This window comes from Drosophila persimilis, unplaced genomic scaffold (genome assembly GCF_003286085.1).
Source record: "Drosophila persimilis strain 14011-0111.01,24,50 unplaced genomic scaffold, DperRS2 tig00000002-arrow-pilon, whole genome shotgun sequence".
Classification (NCBI taxonomy): Eukaryota; Metazoa; Arthropoda; class Insecta; order Diptera; family Drosophilidae; genus Drosophila; species Drosophila persimilis.
In genome coordinates, this window is record NW_020825289.1 from 17,105,755 (window position 1) to 17,119,254 (window position 13,500).

Below are 13,500 nucleotides of genomic sequence, written 5' to 3' on the forward strand. Positions count from 1 at the left end.
TCAGATCACAATTCCAACTGAATGATTGCGCCCGCTGATGATACTGCTGACACCACAATTTCTGGAGATTTGTACTCTCCATCCTCCTCCTCTACGACCACCTCCTGCCGCTATGTAATCTCCTGCGTTCGTACGTACGTCTCAAACGAAAAAAACAATAACAAAAGCAAGAGCTACACACGATTATCGCCCGGGAATTATCAATAGCAGATTTGCCTATATACGATCCAATCCCCCTGAATATATAGTATATATTCAATACTTATAACAATCGTACAAATAGAGGCTTAGCTCGGCTCGAATGTTGCCAGGAGCCCGCCCAACAGATGGTGTGCCGAAAATTCTAGAGCAGAGGTTAATGCCACTTAACAAATAAAAAACAAATTTATTGTTATCTCTTCGCATTCATTGGTTGTTTTAAAGATCCATAAAGACTATTAATTGATAGCCGGACTCGGATTTGCTCGGTTCTTGCTGTTGACGCATTGCCGAAAATCGAGTGGTACTTTTTACTTGTTTTCGTGTTGATCCTACGGCTATTTTCTGGGTATTTTGCTGGAATTTGTTATCAGCATACGCCTCTGGGTTTTCCTACTAGCGAAAATATATAGGCTTTCTAATTTCGCTGGCCAAAAACCCAACTTTCACCGCGAATGAGGGCAAAGTTTGAGAAGTCATTAATCATTAATAGTCATTAAAATCGAGATCAAAGGACGAAATTGGAAAACCATTGCATACTTTCAGGCACCACTCACATTTCCTTTAATTGAAACTCCCTTGGCTAACCAAACCGTATTCCAAATAACTGACGAATCACCAGAAATCTCTTTGTGATCCGGGAAGTTCTTTCATGACTAAGACAAATACCCGACTGACCTTACTTTCTCCACAATAAAAATACAAATAACAATAACAACAGCTGAATAAACAAAAGTAATTAATATCTGTAAGGTATTTGGGGTTGACTGATGATAATGGATGGATAACGACGAATGCAGCTGAAACTCTTCATTTGTGCAACAATGTCATCAACTGAACTTGAAGAGTATGGTAATCACTTTTAATGGACAGTGCCCCTGTACACATGACTTGGCTCGAGTGCCACATCATGGACACACACTTTTTGTGAAATGGAATTTGAAAATAACACATTTTGCAATGGCCCAAAGCATTAACTGCCAGCTTGGCATCCGACTTTCGCAACAGGTTGAGGCCATAACAAAGCAGAAACTGCGAAACCAACTACGTCAACATAAGGTCTATCCAACTGAATAGGAAATCGCCTCAAAACTGTCGAAGCTGGGGGTAATTTTCAAGTTCAACAAACTGCAGTCATCTGACGTTGCAGCACAGCATCAACGTGGGGAATGTGATTTGGAGCCAGGACTTACCATTTTGAAGATATTTATGTATGTACTAATCACAGGAATTGAACCACTTTGTATAATTTGGATACACTTTGAAAAGTTGAAGAATTGGAATCAGGATCGGGATTGCACTGTTCAGTTGTTAACGGGTGTTCGGCTACCACTTGGATTCGCGCCTGCTGGGTTTGTGTGGTTTTTGTGGATATCTTTCACCAATTTATGGAAATGACGGCCTGAAAAACATCATTTTCACTCAAAACGCAATTCGAGCGACATTTCGTCGGCAGCGCGACGACGCCGGCGCAGCGCCAGCGGCTCGAAAGGCATTTTGAGCGCTTTTCGTGACCGCGAGTCAAAACGCCAGCTTCGCATCGGGGATCAGCGTTTTTATTTGTTGTTTGCTCAGTTGGTTTGGTACCAAAATTTATGCTGCCGACTCAGATATCTCCGCGCATTTCACTCGTTCAGTTATTGATTATGCTGTTGTCTTTCTTCTTTTCGGGGTTTTGTTATTTTCGATGAGCGAGAGAGAGAGCCTTTGGCTGCCACTTGAGCGGCATGGCATTCTCGGGTTGGGTTAGGGTTTCATCAGTCAAAGCCGGGCCTGGGGTCAAATAATGAGTTTGGAAATGTTTACGGCCTCGGACTGGGTGGTTAGCTGACTATGTTTGTTTACTTTAGCTCGACACATTTGGCCTGGCTCTATTTAAAGCAATGAGTGACATGATTAATTCGAGTAAATACAAGTAACTCCATCTGAATATCATTAGCATCTTTGAGGCTCAAACGCAACGATTGTACTCAAAAAATTTACCCCATCGAAAGTCTGATTAGCATAGACCATCGGGCTCGTGGCTTTCTATCTTACCGTTCTCTAGTTTATTGACCTATGAACTATTATTCTTTTGCGCATCTGTAAGTCATTAGCATACTTCTAGCCAGATTTGATTCGCAAAAGAATCTTCTTTGGATGTTTTTGCGTCGAATGATGCATCTAATAATGATTCCACTCATCATTATCGGAGAATGTACACATGTTGTTATTTGTGAACCGTAACTTGGGGATTTTTCTTCTCTCCGGCCTTTCCACAGATCAGAACCATATCTGCGCATTGGAAACGATTGCTTCTTATCAGCAGAAAAACATATTTGTGCAAACAGAGGGCAAAGGCGTCGAAGGAAACGTGTTTTTTCCCACATTCTATTGTATTTTATCGTTTGAAATGATGTAAAGATATAGAGAAAACAATTTACTTAAGGACTAGATAAAGCATTTGAATACATACATTTTGGTTTAGACATTGGACTATAAATGCTTTGTAAAAGATATTACTATAAATTCAGAATGAAGGAGTACTAATCCTCATCATCTTCGGAAATATCAAACTCGGCATCATCAAAGTCGATTATCTATAAAATTGGATATTTGCAGTAATCTGTGGATCCAATTCGGTTAATGGGGGAACAAACCTCACTGTTCAAACGCTTAAACTCCGAGATGCCCGTCAAATCCTCTAGATATTTGGCTGTTTCAAAGGTTTTAAAGAGAAAGGCATGTCCCTCGTTCTTGAAGGCACCTAAAACTGGCTGTAAAACAGAGGGACCCGTTGCAGCTGTATTGATTTTTATAATCGCTTAGTAATCTTACCGCTGAGCAGGCAATGCATTGGGCGAACTTTTGCGTGGCTGGCAGGATGTTCTCATAGTTGCAGAGCATTCCCCTCACGGAGTGCGGCAGGATGCCTAGCAGTCCTTCGGGGACCTTGCCGGAATCCTCACTCGACTGCTGCCTTCCGGTTTGGGCGTAGTAGGCCGGAGCTAGCTCCCGCTGGGGATGCTGGAGCAGAGCCACCAGCAGCTCCACGGCATAGCTGGCAGCGATGTTGGAGACGCCGGGTCGTGTCACAGTGCATTGCTGATCCAGAGTACGATCTTTGAGCGACTAGAAAGAGACAGAAATAGATGGAGAAACGCTTTCACTCAACTGCACAAACAAGCTTGAAAGCTTTCCCCCTGGGCAGAGCTTTTCCACATGCTTTGCAGTGTCAACAAACGAAGCCGAAAACTTGGGACCTGCGACCAAAGATGACGCCGCCACCGCCGCCGCCTCCGTTCGGTAAGACACCTTAGCGTGCGAGAGCGCAACTTTTCTGTTTGATTAGTTAATAACAATTCTCGTACATTTAAAACAAAGTCAGGCGGAGAACGCAATGCCGATTTGGGCTGGTAGTGCTTGTGCAACTGTTTTTCCCCTTTGGGAGTGGGTTTGCCGCTGATTAGATAAAGTTTCGGCTCTCCATTGGACACGCTCTCCGAAAGAAACCTTGATATTGTTTTCATTTGTTCGGGCGCTATAGTCCCAACTGAGAGCCTGAGAAGTTAGATTCCCGATTCGCGGACACCTCTAATAGAACATTGACAATAATGCTAACGGAATTCGCTGGAAACCTGTCGCATCCGCTGGAGTTTGGGCATGTACTGGAGATCGTCGCCAAGACCATCGATGGAGCCGCCAGGTGAGCACCGCTCCGAATCAGCATAGGTTGACGGGAATACACATATCTCAGTACATGACTAATAGAGTGTAGAGCCATTTTTCTTATCGTTAGCTGCTGATATGACTAATGCTCCTATTGTAATGGTTCGCCCCGCTAGGTTCCACATAGACCTCTCCACAGCCAAGAGCTCTGTGGATCCGGATGCTGACATCGGTCTGCACTTCTCCTGCTACTTCCGCAATGACACCATAGTGCGCAATGCCCGCGTGAACGGCGTCTGGGGCGAGGAGGAGTCGGCGGTAATGGACACCGTAACGCTTCCGAATCCCATTGTGAGCGGCGAGTTCTTCATGGTCTACATCTTGGCCTGCGAGGATAGCTTTCACATTTCCATCAACAGCCGGGATTTCTGTACGTTCCGCTATCGCATGCCGCTGAGTGCTATTCGGGCTCTGGAGATACGCGACCAAATACAGGTGATCAGGCAAGTGGATCATCGCACCGTCTTCCCCAATCCGTGGCCAGCCATACACGCCTCGGACTACTTCAAAGCCTTCAGCAACGATCAACCCATACTGTTCAGTCCCGGCCATGTGATTGTGCTAACGGCTCGCTGTTCCGCCAACAAGCGGGGCCAGTTCATCATCAAGTTCATGGATTCGGACACCAAGCGCGAGGAGCTGCACTTTAGCATACGCTTTGACGAGCAGCTGGTAGTGCGAAACTCCATGGGCAAGAACTTCGAGTAAGTCTGCGCAGTAATCGCCTGTTTCGGCATTTTTCTAACAACTCCAACAACCATTCCAGATTTGGAGCCGAAGAGCGTCATGGGGGCTTTCCGTTCAAGTTCAATGAGCAGTTCAAGCTGGCACTGGCCTTTACGGAACGCGAAGTGCTCACGGCTGTGGATGGATTCAACTTCTTCAGCTATGCCTGGCGCACGCCCAACGCCATGTTGAACTTGGTGGGCTTTAAAGTGACCTGCATAAAGGGCCTGGTGTTGCAGATAACAGGCGTGGATCACCTGCAGACGGGCGACCCCACGTGCACCGCCTTCGAGAAGTACTCGCGCCACGACTACGAGTGTGTCTAAAGCGGAATCCATTGACTGTATAGTCTTTACCAGTGAACGAAGTCTGAAAATAAATGTGTTAAACGTTAACAGAGTCCACTTACATTGCCGGGCGCCGTGACATCGTTGCAGAAGTAGCATCCCAGCTGATTGCCATTGATGCACTTTAGTCCCACGATTTCCCTCCCACTGTCGCCGGCCTCATCGCGGCTGCTGCCATGCCGCATCACCAAATAGCTGTCGAAGCCCAGCGCCGAATTGATGACAATCTGGAAAGGGTCAGAATGTTACGCTTTTACTCTACGTGGGCGAAGTACTCTCGTTTGCACCTTCTCATACGCCGCTCCAAGCAGTGTAGGTAGCCAGCGGCTCTCGCGCGAGTCAGTGAGCAGAAAGATGACGTCATGCGCCTGCACTTGCTGCTCAATCAGCAGCAAGTTCTGCTCAGTCTGAGCGCGCAGCGACTCCCCGATGGTGTGGCCCGGCATGGGTATCTCCAGCACATGCCCTACGGTCTCTGCAGAAGGGTTTATATCACGTAGTCTTAAGGCGGCTGTTGTGGCCTTCATCCGGTTGCCCGCCACGGCGTCTGCGTGCGTATAGAGGTTCTGGCGGACTGGATTGGAAAATCCCACCTTTCCGTTATCCAGCAAAGTTATGTGTTTGAAGCCCCAAGACTACAATTAATCAATAATGGTAAATGGCACGGTAATAATACGGTCGATGAGTAGATACCAAAAGATTGCGAGCTACTGCACAGCCCAAGGTACCAGCGCCAAACAGAAGGCATTTGGTTTGTGAGATAATCTCAAGATTTAGATCTGGCACCAGGCGCCACTTCATCAACTTCAAGTTGAGGTTTACAGAGTTCTCGGCCAGTCTGTAATTGAAAGTATAAATGTGTAAAAAAGTAATGCCTACAATTGGCAGCTTACTTGGCTGGATCCATGCTGTCCCTCATGCAAACCATTCGCGGACCCATTTTCCCGTTTTTGTTCAATTCCCAGCCAACAAATTTCACATCTTCGGTTTCGTTTAAGTCGCAGGCCTCGGTTTGAACTACATTCCATATCAGACTGTCGTCCATCTGCATTTGTTGGTTGTAACGTAGGCCCAGAAACCTGAGTGATTTCCCAATAAAACTGGGACTACGAATGAGAGTATGACATTATATTAATTTTATAATTATCAATTAAGGGACTAAACTACTCACTATCGTTGCAGCAGAAAGGCGGCATAGTTCCGCATCAACCAAGCAGGATGCTCGTACTCGCTGGGATCGGCAAAACCAAAGTAATAGTGTTCCACCTCCTTCTCATCCAGAGAACTCAAGCTTCGAGCCTCGACGACATCCTCTTGATCGTTGGCATACAGGATGAAGAAGTTCTGAGCGTCGGGTGGAAGTGTCTGCAGGGCTTCTACATATTTGCTGCTATTCGACAGATCTTTAAGTCTCGTACCGGCTCCCTGTAGCTTAAGTGTGGGCGTCAAGGGACACGGAAAGGCGAACCAGTAGTAATAGCTGTGGCACTTGAGGTCCGCAAAGGATAGAACAAAGAAGCGAGTCAACAGACTGGGATCACTCGCCACCCGGTCGCTGCACATATCAGCTAACAGTTTCTTGCCCTCATCAGACAACAGCGTCAGCTTGTCCAGGGCCTTGAACTCCTCAATTGTGTTTTTGTTATAGATTGTTCCAACGGCAGCATGGCTGAACTTTGGTGGCTGCCCAGAACTGTGGATGGAAACGATGCGGGTTGAATATGGAAGGGGGGGGTGTGGCACAAGCCTATGCTACCTATTGAACGATGTGTAATCCGCCTCCAACAGACAGCCCGTAGCCTTTCGGTTTGTGTAGTGGCCCGAAATGGAACGTTGGGCATCCGACAGGCGATCGTGATCCAATTTTAGTTCAGCCAGCTTGTGCCAGAATGTAGGCGAAACAAAGGACTCCCAGGGAGCAAATTGCAGAATACTTTCGCTCATTTTGTGGCTTTTTTTCGGTTTAAATTTCTGGCTACAAGAAAATAAACAAAGCGATTCGATGGGCGATATATGTAGCTATCGCTTGTTACTATCGATAGCCTAGTGTTGTCGGTACTGGACTTTATTTATTTCTGCGAAAAAAACAACAAAAATTCAGGGCAAGATGGATTTGCAGCAACTGGAGGATGAGGCGCGACAGGCTGCCCTCAAGGACATACAGAACATGCTGCAGCGGCCGGGGCAGCTGGAGAAAGTGGAGCAGTACCGTCACCGGATCGCCCGCAAGAAGGCGTCCGTGGAGGCGTTGTTAAAGACCGGAATGCAAAACCAGCTGGACGGCGTCCGGGTGGGGCTGAAGCAGCTGGAGACGTGTATGCAGGATGTGCGCGAGGTGCGCCGGCGGATGAATGAGGTGGAGAACCTGCTCCAGGGCGTGCCCGAAGTATACGATGCATTGGAAGTGGTCCGTGAGGAGAACACGAAACACTCGCAGTACGCCACGGCCATGGAGAACCTGAAGCACATCTTCAATGTGGACGCCAGTGTGCAGAAGACCATGGGGCTAATCGATGAAGACAAGCTGCTGAATGCCCACCAGTGCCTGGCCGATCTGGAAAACTCCCGCGACGATCTGTTGTACGAGCTGCACAAACAGCCGAAGCAGCATGCCTCGGACAAGATCACACTGAAGCGCCACTTCGAGAAGGTGGACACGGTCTCTCAGGCGCTAGAGAAGAAGCTGCGCCTGATCCTCAGCCGCACCCTGAATACGGTACGCAAGAAGCCAACCGTGATCGTGACTGCTCTCCGCATCATTGAACGCGAGGAGAAGAACGACCAGTTTGCCGTGCAGCAGCAGAAGGTGACAGGCTTTCTACCTCCCGGTCGCCCGAAGGCGTGGCGCAAGATGATCTTGGACGTGCTGCAGTCGTCGGTCGCAACGCGTATCGAGGGCTCCAAGCTGGAGGAGCGGACGGACAACAAGATGTGGCTGGTCCGCGACCTGGAGATTCTGCGTCAAATCATTCTGGAGGATCTGCGCGTGGTAAAATCGCTGTGCGTGCCCTGCTTTCCGCCCCACTACGATATATTCAACGAGTACGTCAAGTTCTACCACGAAGGCCTCTCAAGCTATGTAAGTAATCCAATTTTGATTGGCTTGTCACTGGATCTAATCCATTTTTCTTCCAGCTGGACACAATTGTGCGATCCGGCCTTGAGGGCAACGAGTACGTCTCCATGCTGGCCTGGGTGACCCACACGTACCCGGGGACTGAGCTCATGTCGCATCCAGACCTCAATGTGGATGTGCACAAGTTGATTGGAACCCTGCTGCGGCCCGAGCATCTCAAGGCTCTAGAGGATGAGTATCTTCAGAATATGCAGCGCAACTACCAGGAGTGGATGACCAAGGCAGCCGAGACGGAGAAGGTAGAGTGGTTCTCCGAGACGGTGCCAGACCAGGACGAGCACTACTACCACACCTCGGCGCCGGTGATCATCTTCCAGATGATCGACCAGCATCTGCAGGTCACAAACACCATACACCAGGAGCTGACGTTCAAGGCGCTCGTAATGAGCATACAGCAGGTGGAGATCTTCGGCCAGACTTACCTCAAGAACGTCATCGAGCTGAAGGAGCACCACTTCCGGAACCGGGATCAGATCAAGTACTTCACGCACTACATCATTACCATTGTGAACAACAGCCAGCAGATGGTGGAGCTGGCGCAGCAGATGAAGCAGCTCTACTGGCCCAAGTCGCGCACTGAGCACTACGAGGACTTTGAGCGCCTGCTGGCCACCTTCCAGCGGATCCGAGCGCACGCCGCCAGCTACCTTTTGGAGGAGGCCTTCCTGGACATGGAGTGCCACTTCCACGACTTGTTCACCGTCAAGTGGCTAGCCAGCAGCATGTCTGTGGACACCATATGCGTGACACTGGACGACTACTTCCAGGACTACAACCACCTGCGGCCCAATAACTTTGAGATGGTGATCAACGAGGCACAGAAGCTGCTGGCCAAGCGCTACATCCGTGCCCTCCTGTCCAAACGCCTCTCCAAGCCGCGCGTCGAGTGCGACGCCATCACGCGAAAGATCAAGCAGGAGGCCAAGCGCTTCAAGCTCTTCTTCGAGAAGATTGCTCCAAAAATATCGCTCAGCGACTCGCCGCTCGATCTAATCACCACACTCTCCGGGCTGCTCATCTCGGACATTGAGCTGCTGGTCCTCGATCTGCACACCTTGCTGGGCAGCTATCCGTCCCTCACAGAGGATCATCTGGTCCGCCTCTTCTACATACGCAACGACGTGAAGGCGGCCGAGGTGCGAGAAAAGGTGCAGGATGCCATGAAGTCCAAAAAGGCAATGGTGAGCATTGCCAAACAGGACTGCATATTCAAGGAGATTGTGTTCAGTGACAAATTGTGGTAGACCGAATGAGACCTATGTGTTGCTCCCCAGCCCATTCCGCAAGTGAATGTTTATTCAGTATCGTATTTATGTTTAGCTCAGATTGTGTAAATATATATCCAATATGATGATATTTAAATAAATTTATATATATTTAACTGTATTTATCGTGTAGTAGGGCTGCCACCTTGACTTGGCGCGAATGATTATAGTTTTGTTTCAGAGATTTTTTCATTTCGCACAATAAGAAATGTTGGTGGATCCTAACTGGCCATTAAATATATGTTTACCATGATCAAAACTACATATTTGCAATAATACCATGTTCCTAAGTGCCTGTTTGAATTTAACAGCTGATAGAGCTGCCACCACGACGCGCAGTCATGTTTATTCCGACCTATTGGCGCCCAAATTTCAATAACATAAACTGTTCGTCTATTGTTGGATTACTTGTTAATAATTTTATCCGTCAGCTTGCTCCAATATACACCATGAAACGCGCCAAGTCGGGCACAGCAGGCGCCTCCAAAAAAGCCCCTAAAAAGGAAAAGAAAAGCGCCGAACCAGCCGCGAGCAGCTCCCAAGAAAGCAGCAGTGGCGGTGAAGAAGGTGCCTCCAGCTCAAAGCTTGTCCAAAGTAAGCCAGAATACAAAAACTTTGAGCAGTTTCTCGCACACCTAGAGCAGCAGCGATCTGAATCGGCGGCGAACATCCAGGAGTTTCCCTTCAAGAAGAAACGGGTGCGCGTCTTGTCCAAGGTGAACGATGTCCAAGATAAGTGCAGTGGCGGCGTCGTCTATTGGATGTCACGGGATGGTCGGGTGCAGGACAATTGGGCTCTGCTGTTTGCACAGCGTTTGGCCCTCAAGTTGGAGATGCCGCTGGCAGTGGTATTCTGCCTGGTGCCGAAGTTCCTCAATGCCACCATTCGACACTACAAATTCATGATGGGCGGACTGCAGGAGGTGGAAGAGCAATGTCGGGATCTAGGCATACCCTTCCACCTGCTGCTGGGACCGGCAGTGGATCGTCTACCGGAATTCGTGCGTTCCAAAGATGTAGGTGCTGTGGTGTGTGACTTTGCGCCGCTTCGCGTGCCCCGAAAATGGGTGGAGGATGTGGCAAAGGCGTTGCCCAAGAACGTGCCGCTGACCCAGGTGGATGCTCACAACGTAGTTCCGCTCTGGGTGGCCTCCGACAAGCAGGAGTACGCGGCCAGGACTATACGAAACAAGATAAACTCCAAGCTGGGAGAGTTCCTGAGCGATTTTCCACCAGTGATCAAGCATCCGTATGGGGAAGGTTGCAAGAAGGTAAAACCCATCGACTGGCCAGCTGCATATGCGATGCTGGAGTGCGACATGGACGTGGATGAGGTGAAGTGGGCGAAACCAGGCTACAAGGCGGCCTGTCTCCAACTGTACGAGTTCTGCAGCCGACGCTTGGGTAAATTCAACGACAAGCGCAATGATCCCACAGTTGATGCGCTATCCGGACTCTCGCCGTGGCTCCACTTTGGTCAGATCTCAGCTCAACGCTGTGTTCTGGAGGTTCAACGCTATCGCAGCCAGCACAAGGCCTCGGCGGATGCGTACTGCGAGGAGGCCATCGTTCGCCGAGAATTAGCCGATAATTTTTGCTACTACAACGAGAACTACGACAGCCTGAAGGGCCTGAGCCCGTGGGCATACCAATCCTTGGAAGCCCATCGCAAAGACAAGCGTGATCCATGTTACACTCTAGAGGAGCTCGAACAGGTAAGGAACGGTGGCTATTTGTAGCTAACTCTGATGGATGTGACCGAAAGCCTTTCCGTCTTTCAGTCGCTCACCTACGATGACCTGTGGAACTCTGCCCAGCTGCAGCTGGTGCGAGAGGGCAAGATGCACGGATTTCTGCGCATGTACTGGGCCAAGAAAATACTCGAGTGGACGGCCACGCCGGAGCAGGCGCTGGAGTACGCGATCCTGCTGAACGACAAGTACAGCCTAGACGGGCGCGATCCCAATGGCTATGTGGGCTGCATGTGGTCCATTGGGGGCATACACGATATGGGCTGGAAGGAGCGTGCGATATTCGGAAAGATTCGCTACATGAACTATCAAGGATGCAAGCGCAAGTTCGACGTGAACGCCTTTGTCATGCGCTATGGGGGCAAGGTGCACAAGAAGAAGGGTTGAGGCGGTTGAACTTGAATAAATCTATTGGTTACGTTTGCCTTGTTTTTGAATGCAAGCCCAGAGCATTTTTATATTTTAACACGGTTCCATTTAGCGGGTATTTAGAAAATTTTTAAAAATTACAACTGGCGGGTAGAACTTAGTCCTTCTCGGCGATCTTGGTCAGATGCTCCTCGATCTCCTTCTCGTCCAGAGTGCGGAAGCTTGGATTGGTCTTGCTGACGACTCCAATCTCAATACCATTGGGCTTAAAGTCAATGGCTAGGACAGTGGAAAGACAGGTGATGGCCAACTGTATTGCCTTCTCCTCAGACAGATTGTTCTTGTACTTCTTTTCCAAGTAGCTGTTGGCCTCGAGCACCTTGGCACCCACCGAGCAGGCCTTGAACCCGCTGAAGTAGCCAGCTGGGTCCGTCTTGTAGACAGAGGGTCCAATCTCATCGTCGTAGGCAATCAGCACCATGCTGCAGCCGAGCGGACGCATCTCGGCGTTCTGCGTGTACACCTGGTTGATGTCAGCAATGCGACGGCACAGCACATCCACCGGCATTTCGTAGCCATATTTATACCGGAAATTGGCCGCCTCGTATCGGGCCTTTTGCACCTGGGAGCGGGCGTCCGCTAAAGATTTATACGTAATTTCTTTAATGCGGAAGGTTAAAGGACAGAAGCAATTTACCAATACGGCCAGTCATGGCGCAGCCAATTTCCTTGGTGATGCGGAACAAGTGTGTCACCGATTCCGGGACAATGTTCTTTTCTGTAACCTTCTTCTGGGTAGCCACCACAGCACAATCGCCGCTCTTCAGGGCTACCGTGGTGATGTTCTCCTGTGAGATGGCCTTAAAGGCATACTCTGGAGAAAGATTATCGTTAGAGAGTTGCAGGCAACCTGTGGGTGGCGCACTTACCGACTTGGTAGAGGCGTCCCTCGGGCGAAAAGATGGTAATGTGTCTGTCAAAGCCGGCTGAACTTCCGCGAGACATGTTTTCGGCGTTTTACTAGCTGCAAACCGATTTAGAAACGTACAATGTGGAATTTAGGCGTCTGTGAGAGAAACCACTTACTCTTTAAGCAAATTAAATGAACAAATTGTTTATAGTTTCGATTTTGCGACAAATGCGGCCGACTGCTAATTTCATATAGTCATTGTCGATAGAATATACGGCCTCACCCTCAGAAATATACCAAAATATGCCGAAATATACCGTAAATATACCGACGAATTCAAGTTATAATTTACGAACATAGCCCACTTCAGCCCCCTCTTTTTAAATAGTTCAACTACTTCAGGTAAATGGCTGAAAACAATAACGAATGTAAATTCTTCTTGTAGATTCATGCCATCTTTCATCTGAACTTAAAAATAACTACGCATGCCTTCACCTGAACTGCGCTAAAATGATTAATTTTTTGTTATTTTCGGTGGAATATTGAAATACCCCCCTGGCATATAATGGGTTAATCGTTCTCCGTCAAGGATTGGAAACCATATTGCTTAATTTTGATGTTCCGTCGAAATATTGGATTTCTATATACCGTTGAAAATGAAATAGAGAATTTATTGTAAAAATTCCAAACTAGCGTTAAAATCATCGTTGTTTTTTCTTAAATATCGATATTTTTCAATAATGTATGACCGTAGCTTACGGAAATACCAATGCAGTATTATACCAAATACAGGAAATACCAAATATTGGTCTAATATCTATTGATCAAATATAACTGCCAACATTTTCAAAACTGCTTTGACTGATAGAGAAATTTTAATTGGCAGTTTTCGCATTTGCGGAGCTGCTCCATAAAATTGTTGCATTGAGAGTGTGCGGCACTTTGTCCTCTCATGGGCATATCATAAGCCAGACATGCTCGTATGTTTGTTGTTTGGAAATAACTGATTTAGTGGACTTTTCGAATGGCCATCTATCTCAGATCGGAGAATCAACAATTTTAGAGGCCATACAGAGCGCCACAAAGAAAC

At 48.1% G+C, this 13,500-nt stretch overlaps 5 protein-coding genes across 5 annotated transcripts; 3 read left to right on the top strand and 2 right to left on the bottom strand.

The window, feature by feature from the left end:
- Positions 1-2,563: 2,563 nt before the first annotated feature.
- LOC6592901 (ubiquitin-like modifier-activating enzyme ATG7) lies at positions 2,564-6,952 on the bottom strand. The gene is made up of 9 exons (XM_002017907.2): positions 6,736-6,952; positions 6,151-6,672; positions 5,873-6,085; positions 5,673-5,817; positions 5,267-5,614; positions 5,042-5,206; positions 3,016-3,309; positions 2,838-2,954; positions 2,564-2,777 (listed from the first exon to the last, which is right to left on the bottom strand). The coding sequence occupies exons 1-9, from the start codon at positions 6,921-6,923 to the stop codon at positions 2,724-2,726; spliced, it is 2,046 nt and encodes a 681-aa protein (XP_002017943.1). The 5' UTR covers positions 6,924-6,952; the 3' UTR covers positions 2,564-2,723.
- LOC6592902 (32 kDa beta-galactoside-binding lectin) lies at positions 3,590-5,027 on the top strand. The gene is made up of 3 exons (XM_002017908.2): positions 3,590-3,883; positions 4,023-4,610; positions 4,673-5,027. The coding sequence occupies exons 1-3, from the start codon at positions 3,792-3,794 to the stop codon at positions 4,956-4,958; spliced, it is 966 nt and encodes a 321-aa protein (XP_002017944.1). The 5' UTR covers positions 3,590-3,791; the 3' UTR covers positions 4,959-5,027.
- Positions 6,953-7,029: 77 nt separating the features above from the next.
- On the top strand, positions 7,030-9,496 carry LOC6592900 (exocyst complex component 3). The gene is made up of 2 exons (XM_002017906.2): positions 7,030-8,058; positions 8,115-9,496. Exons 1-2 carry the CDS (start codon positions 7,087-7,089, stop codon positions 9,357-9,359), a joined length of 2,217 nt encoding a protein of 738 aa, XP_002017942.1. The 5' UTR covers positions 7,030-7,086; the 3' UTR covers positions 9,360-9,496.
- Positions 9,497-9,790: 294 nt separating this feature from the next.
- LOC6592899 (deoxyribodipyrimidine photo-lyase) lies at positions 9,791-11,527 on the top strand. Its single transcript, XM_002017905.2, has 2 exons — positions 9,791-11,095; positions 11,162-11,527. The coding sequence occupies exons 1-2, from the start codon at positions 9,830-9,832 to the stop codon at positions 11,516-11,518; spliced, it is 1,623 nt and encodes a 540-aa protein (XP_002017941.1). The 5' UTR covers positions 9,791-9,829; the 3' UTR covers positions 11,519-11,527.
- A 24-nt stretch (positions 11,528-11,551) lies between these two features.
- LOC6592898 (proteasome subunit alpha type-6) lies at positions 11,552-12,652 on the bottom strand. The gene is made up of 4 exons (XM_002017904.2): positions 12,587-12,652; positions 12,430-12,524; positions 12,198-12,374; positions 11,552-12,139 (listed from the first exon to the last, which is right to left on the bottom strand). Exons 2-4 carry the CDS (start codon positions 12,503-12,505, stop codon positions 11,658-11,660), a joined length of 735 nt encoding a protein of 244 aa, XP_002017940.1. The 5' UTR covers positions 12,506-12,524; positions 12,587-12,652; the 3' UTR covers positions 11,552-11,657.
- Between the last annotated feature and the right edge of the window lie 848 nt (positions 12,653-13,500).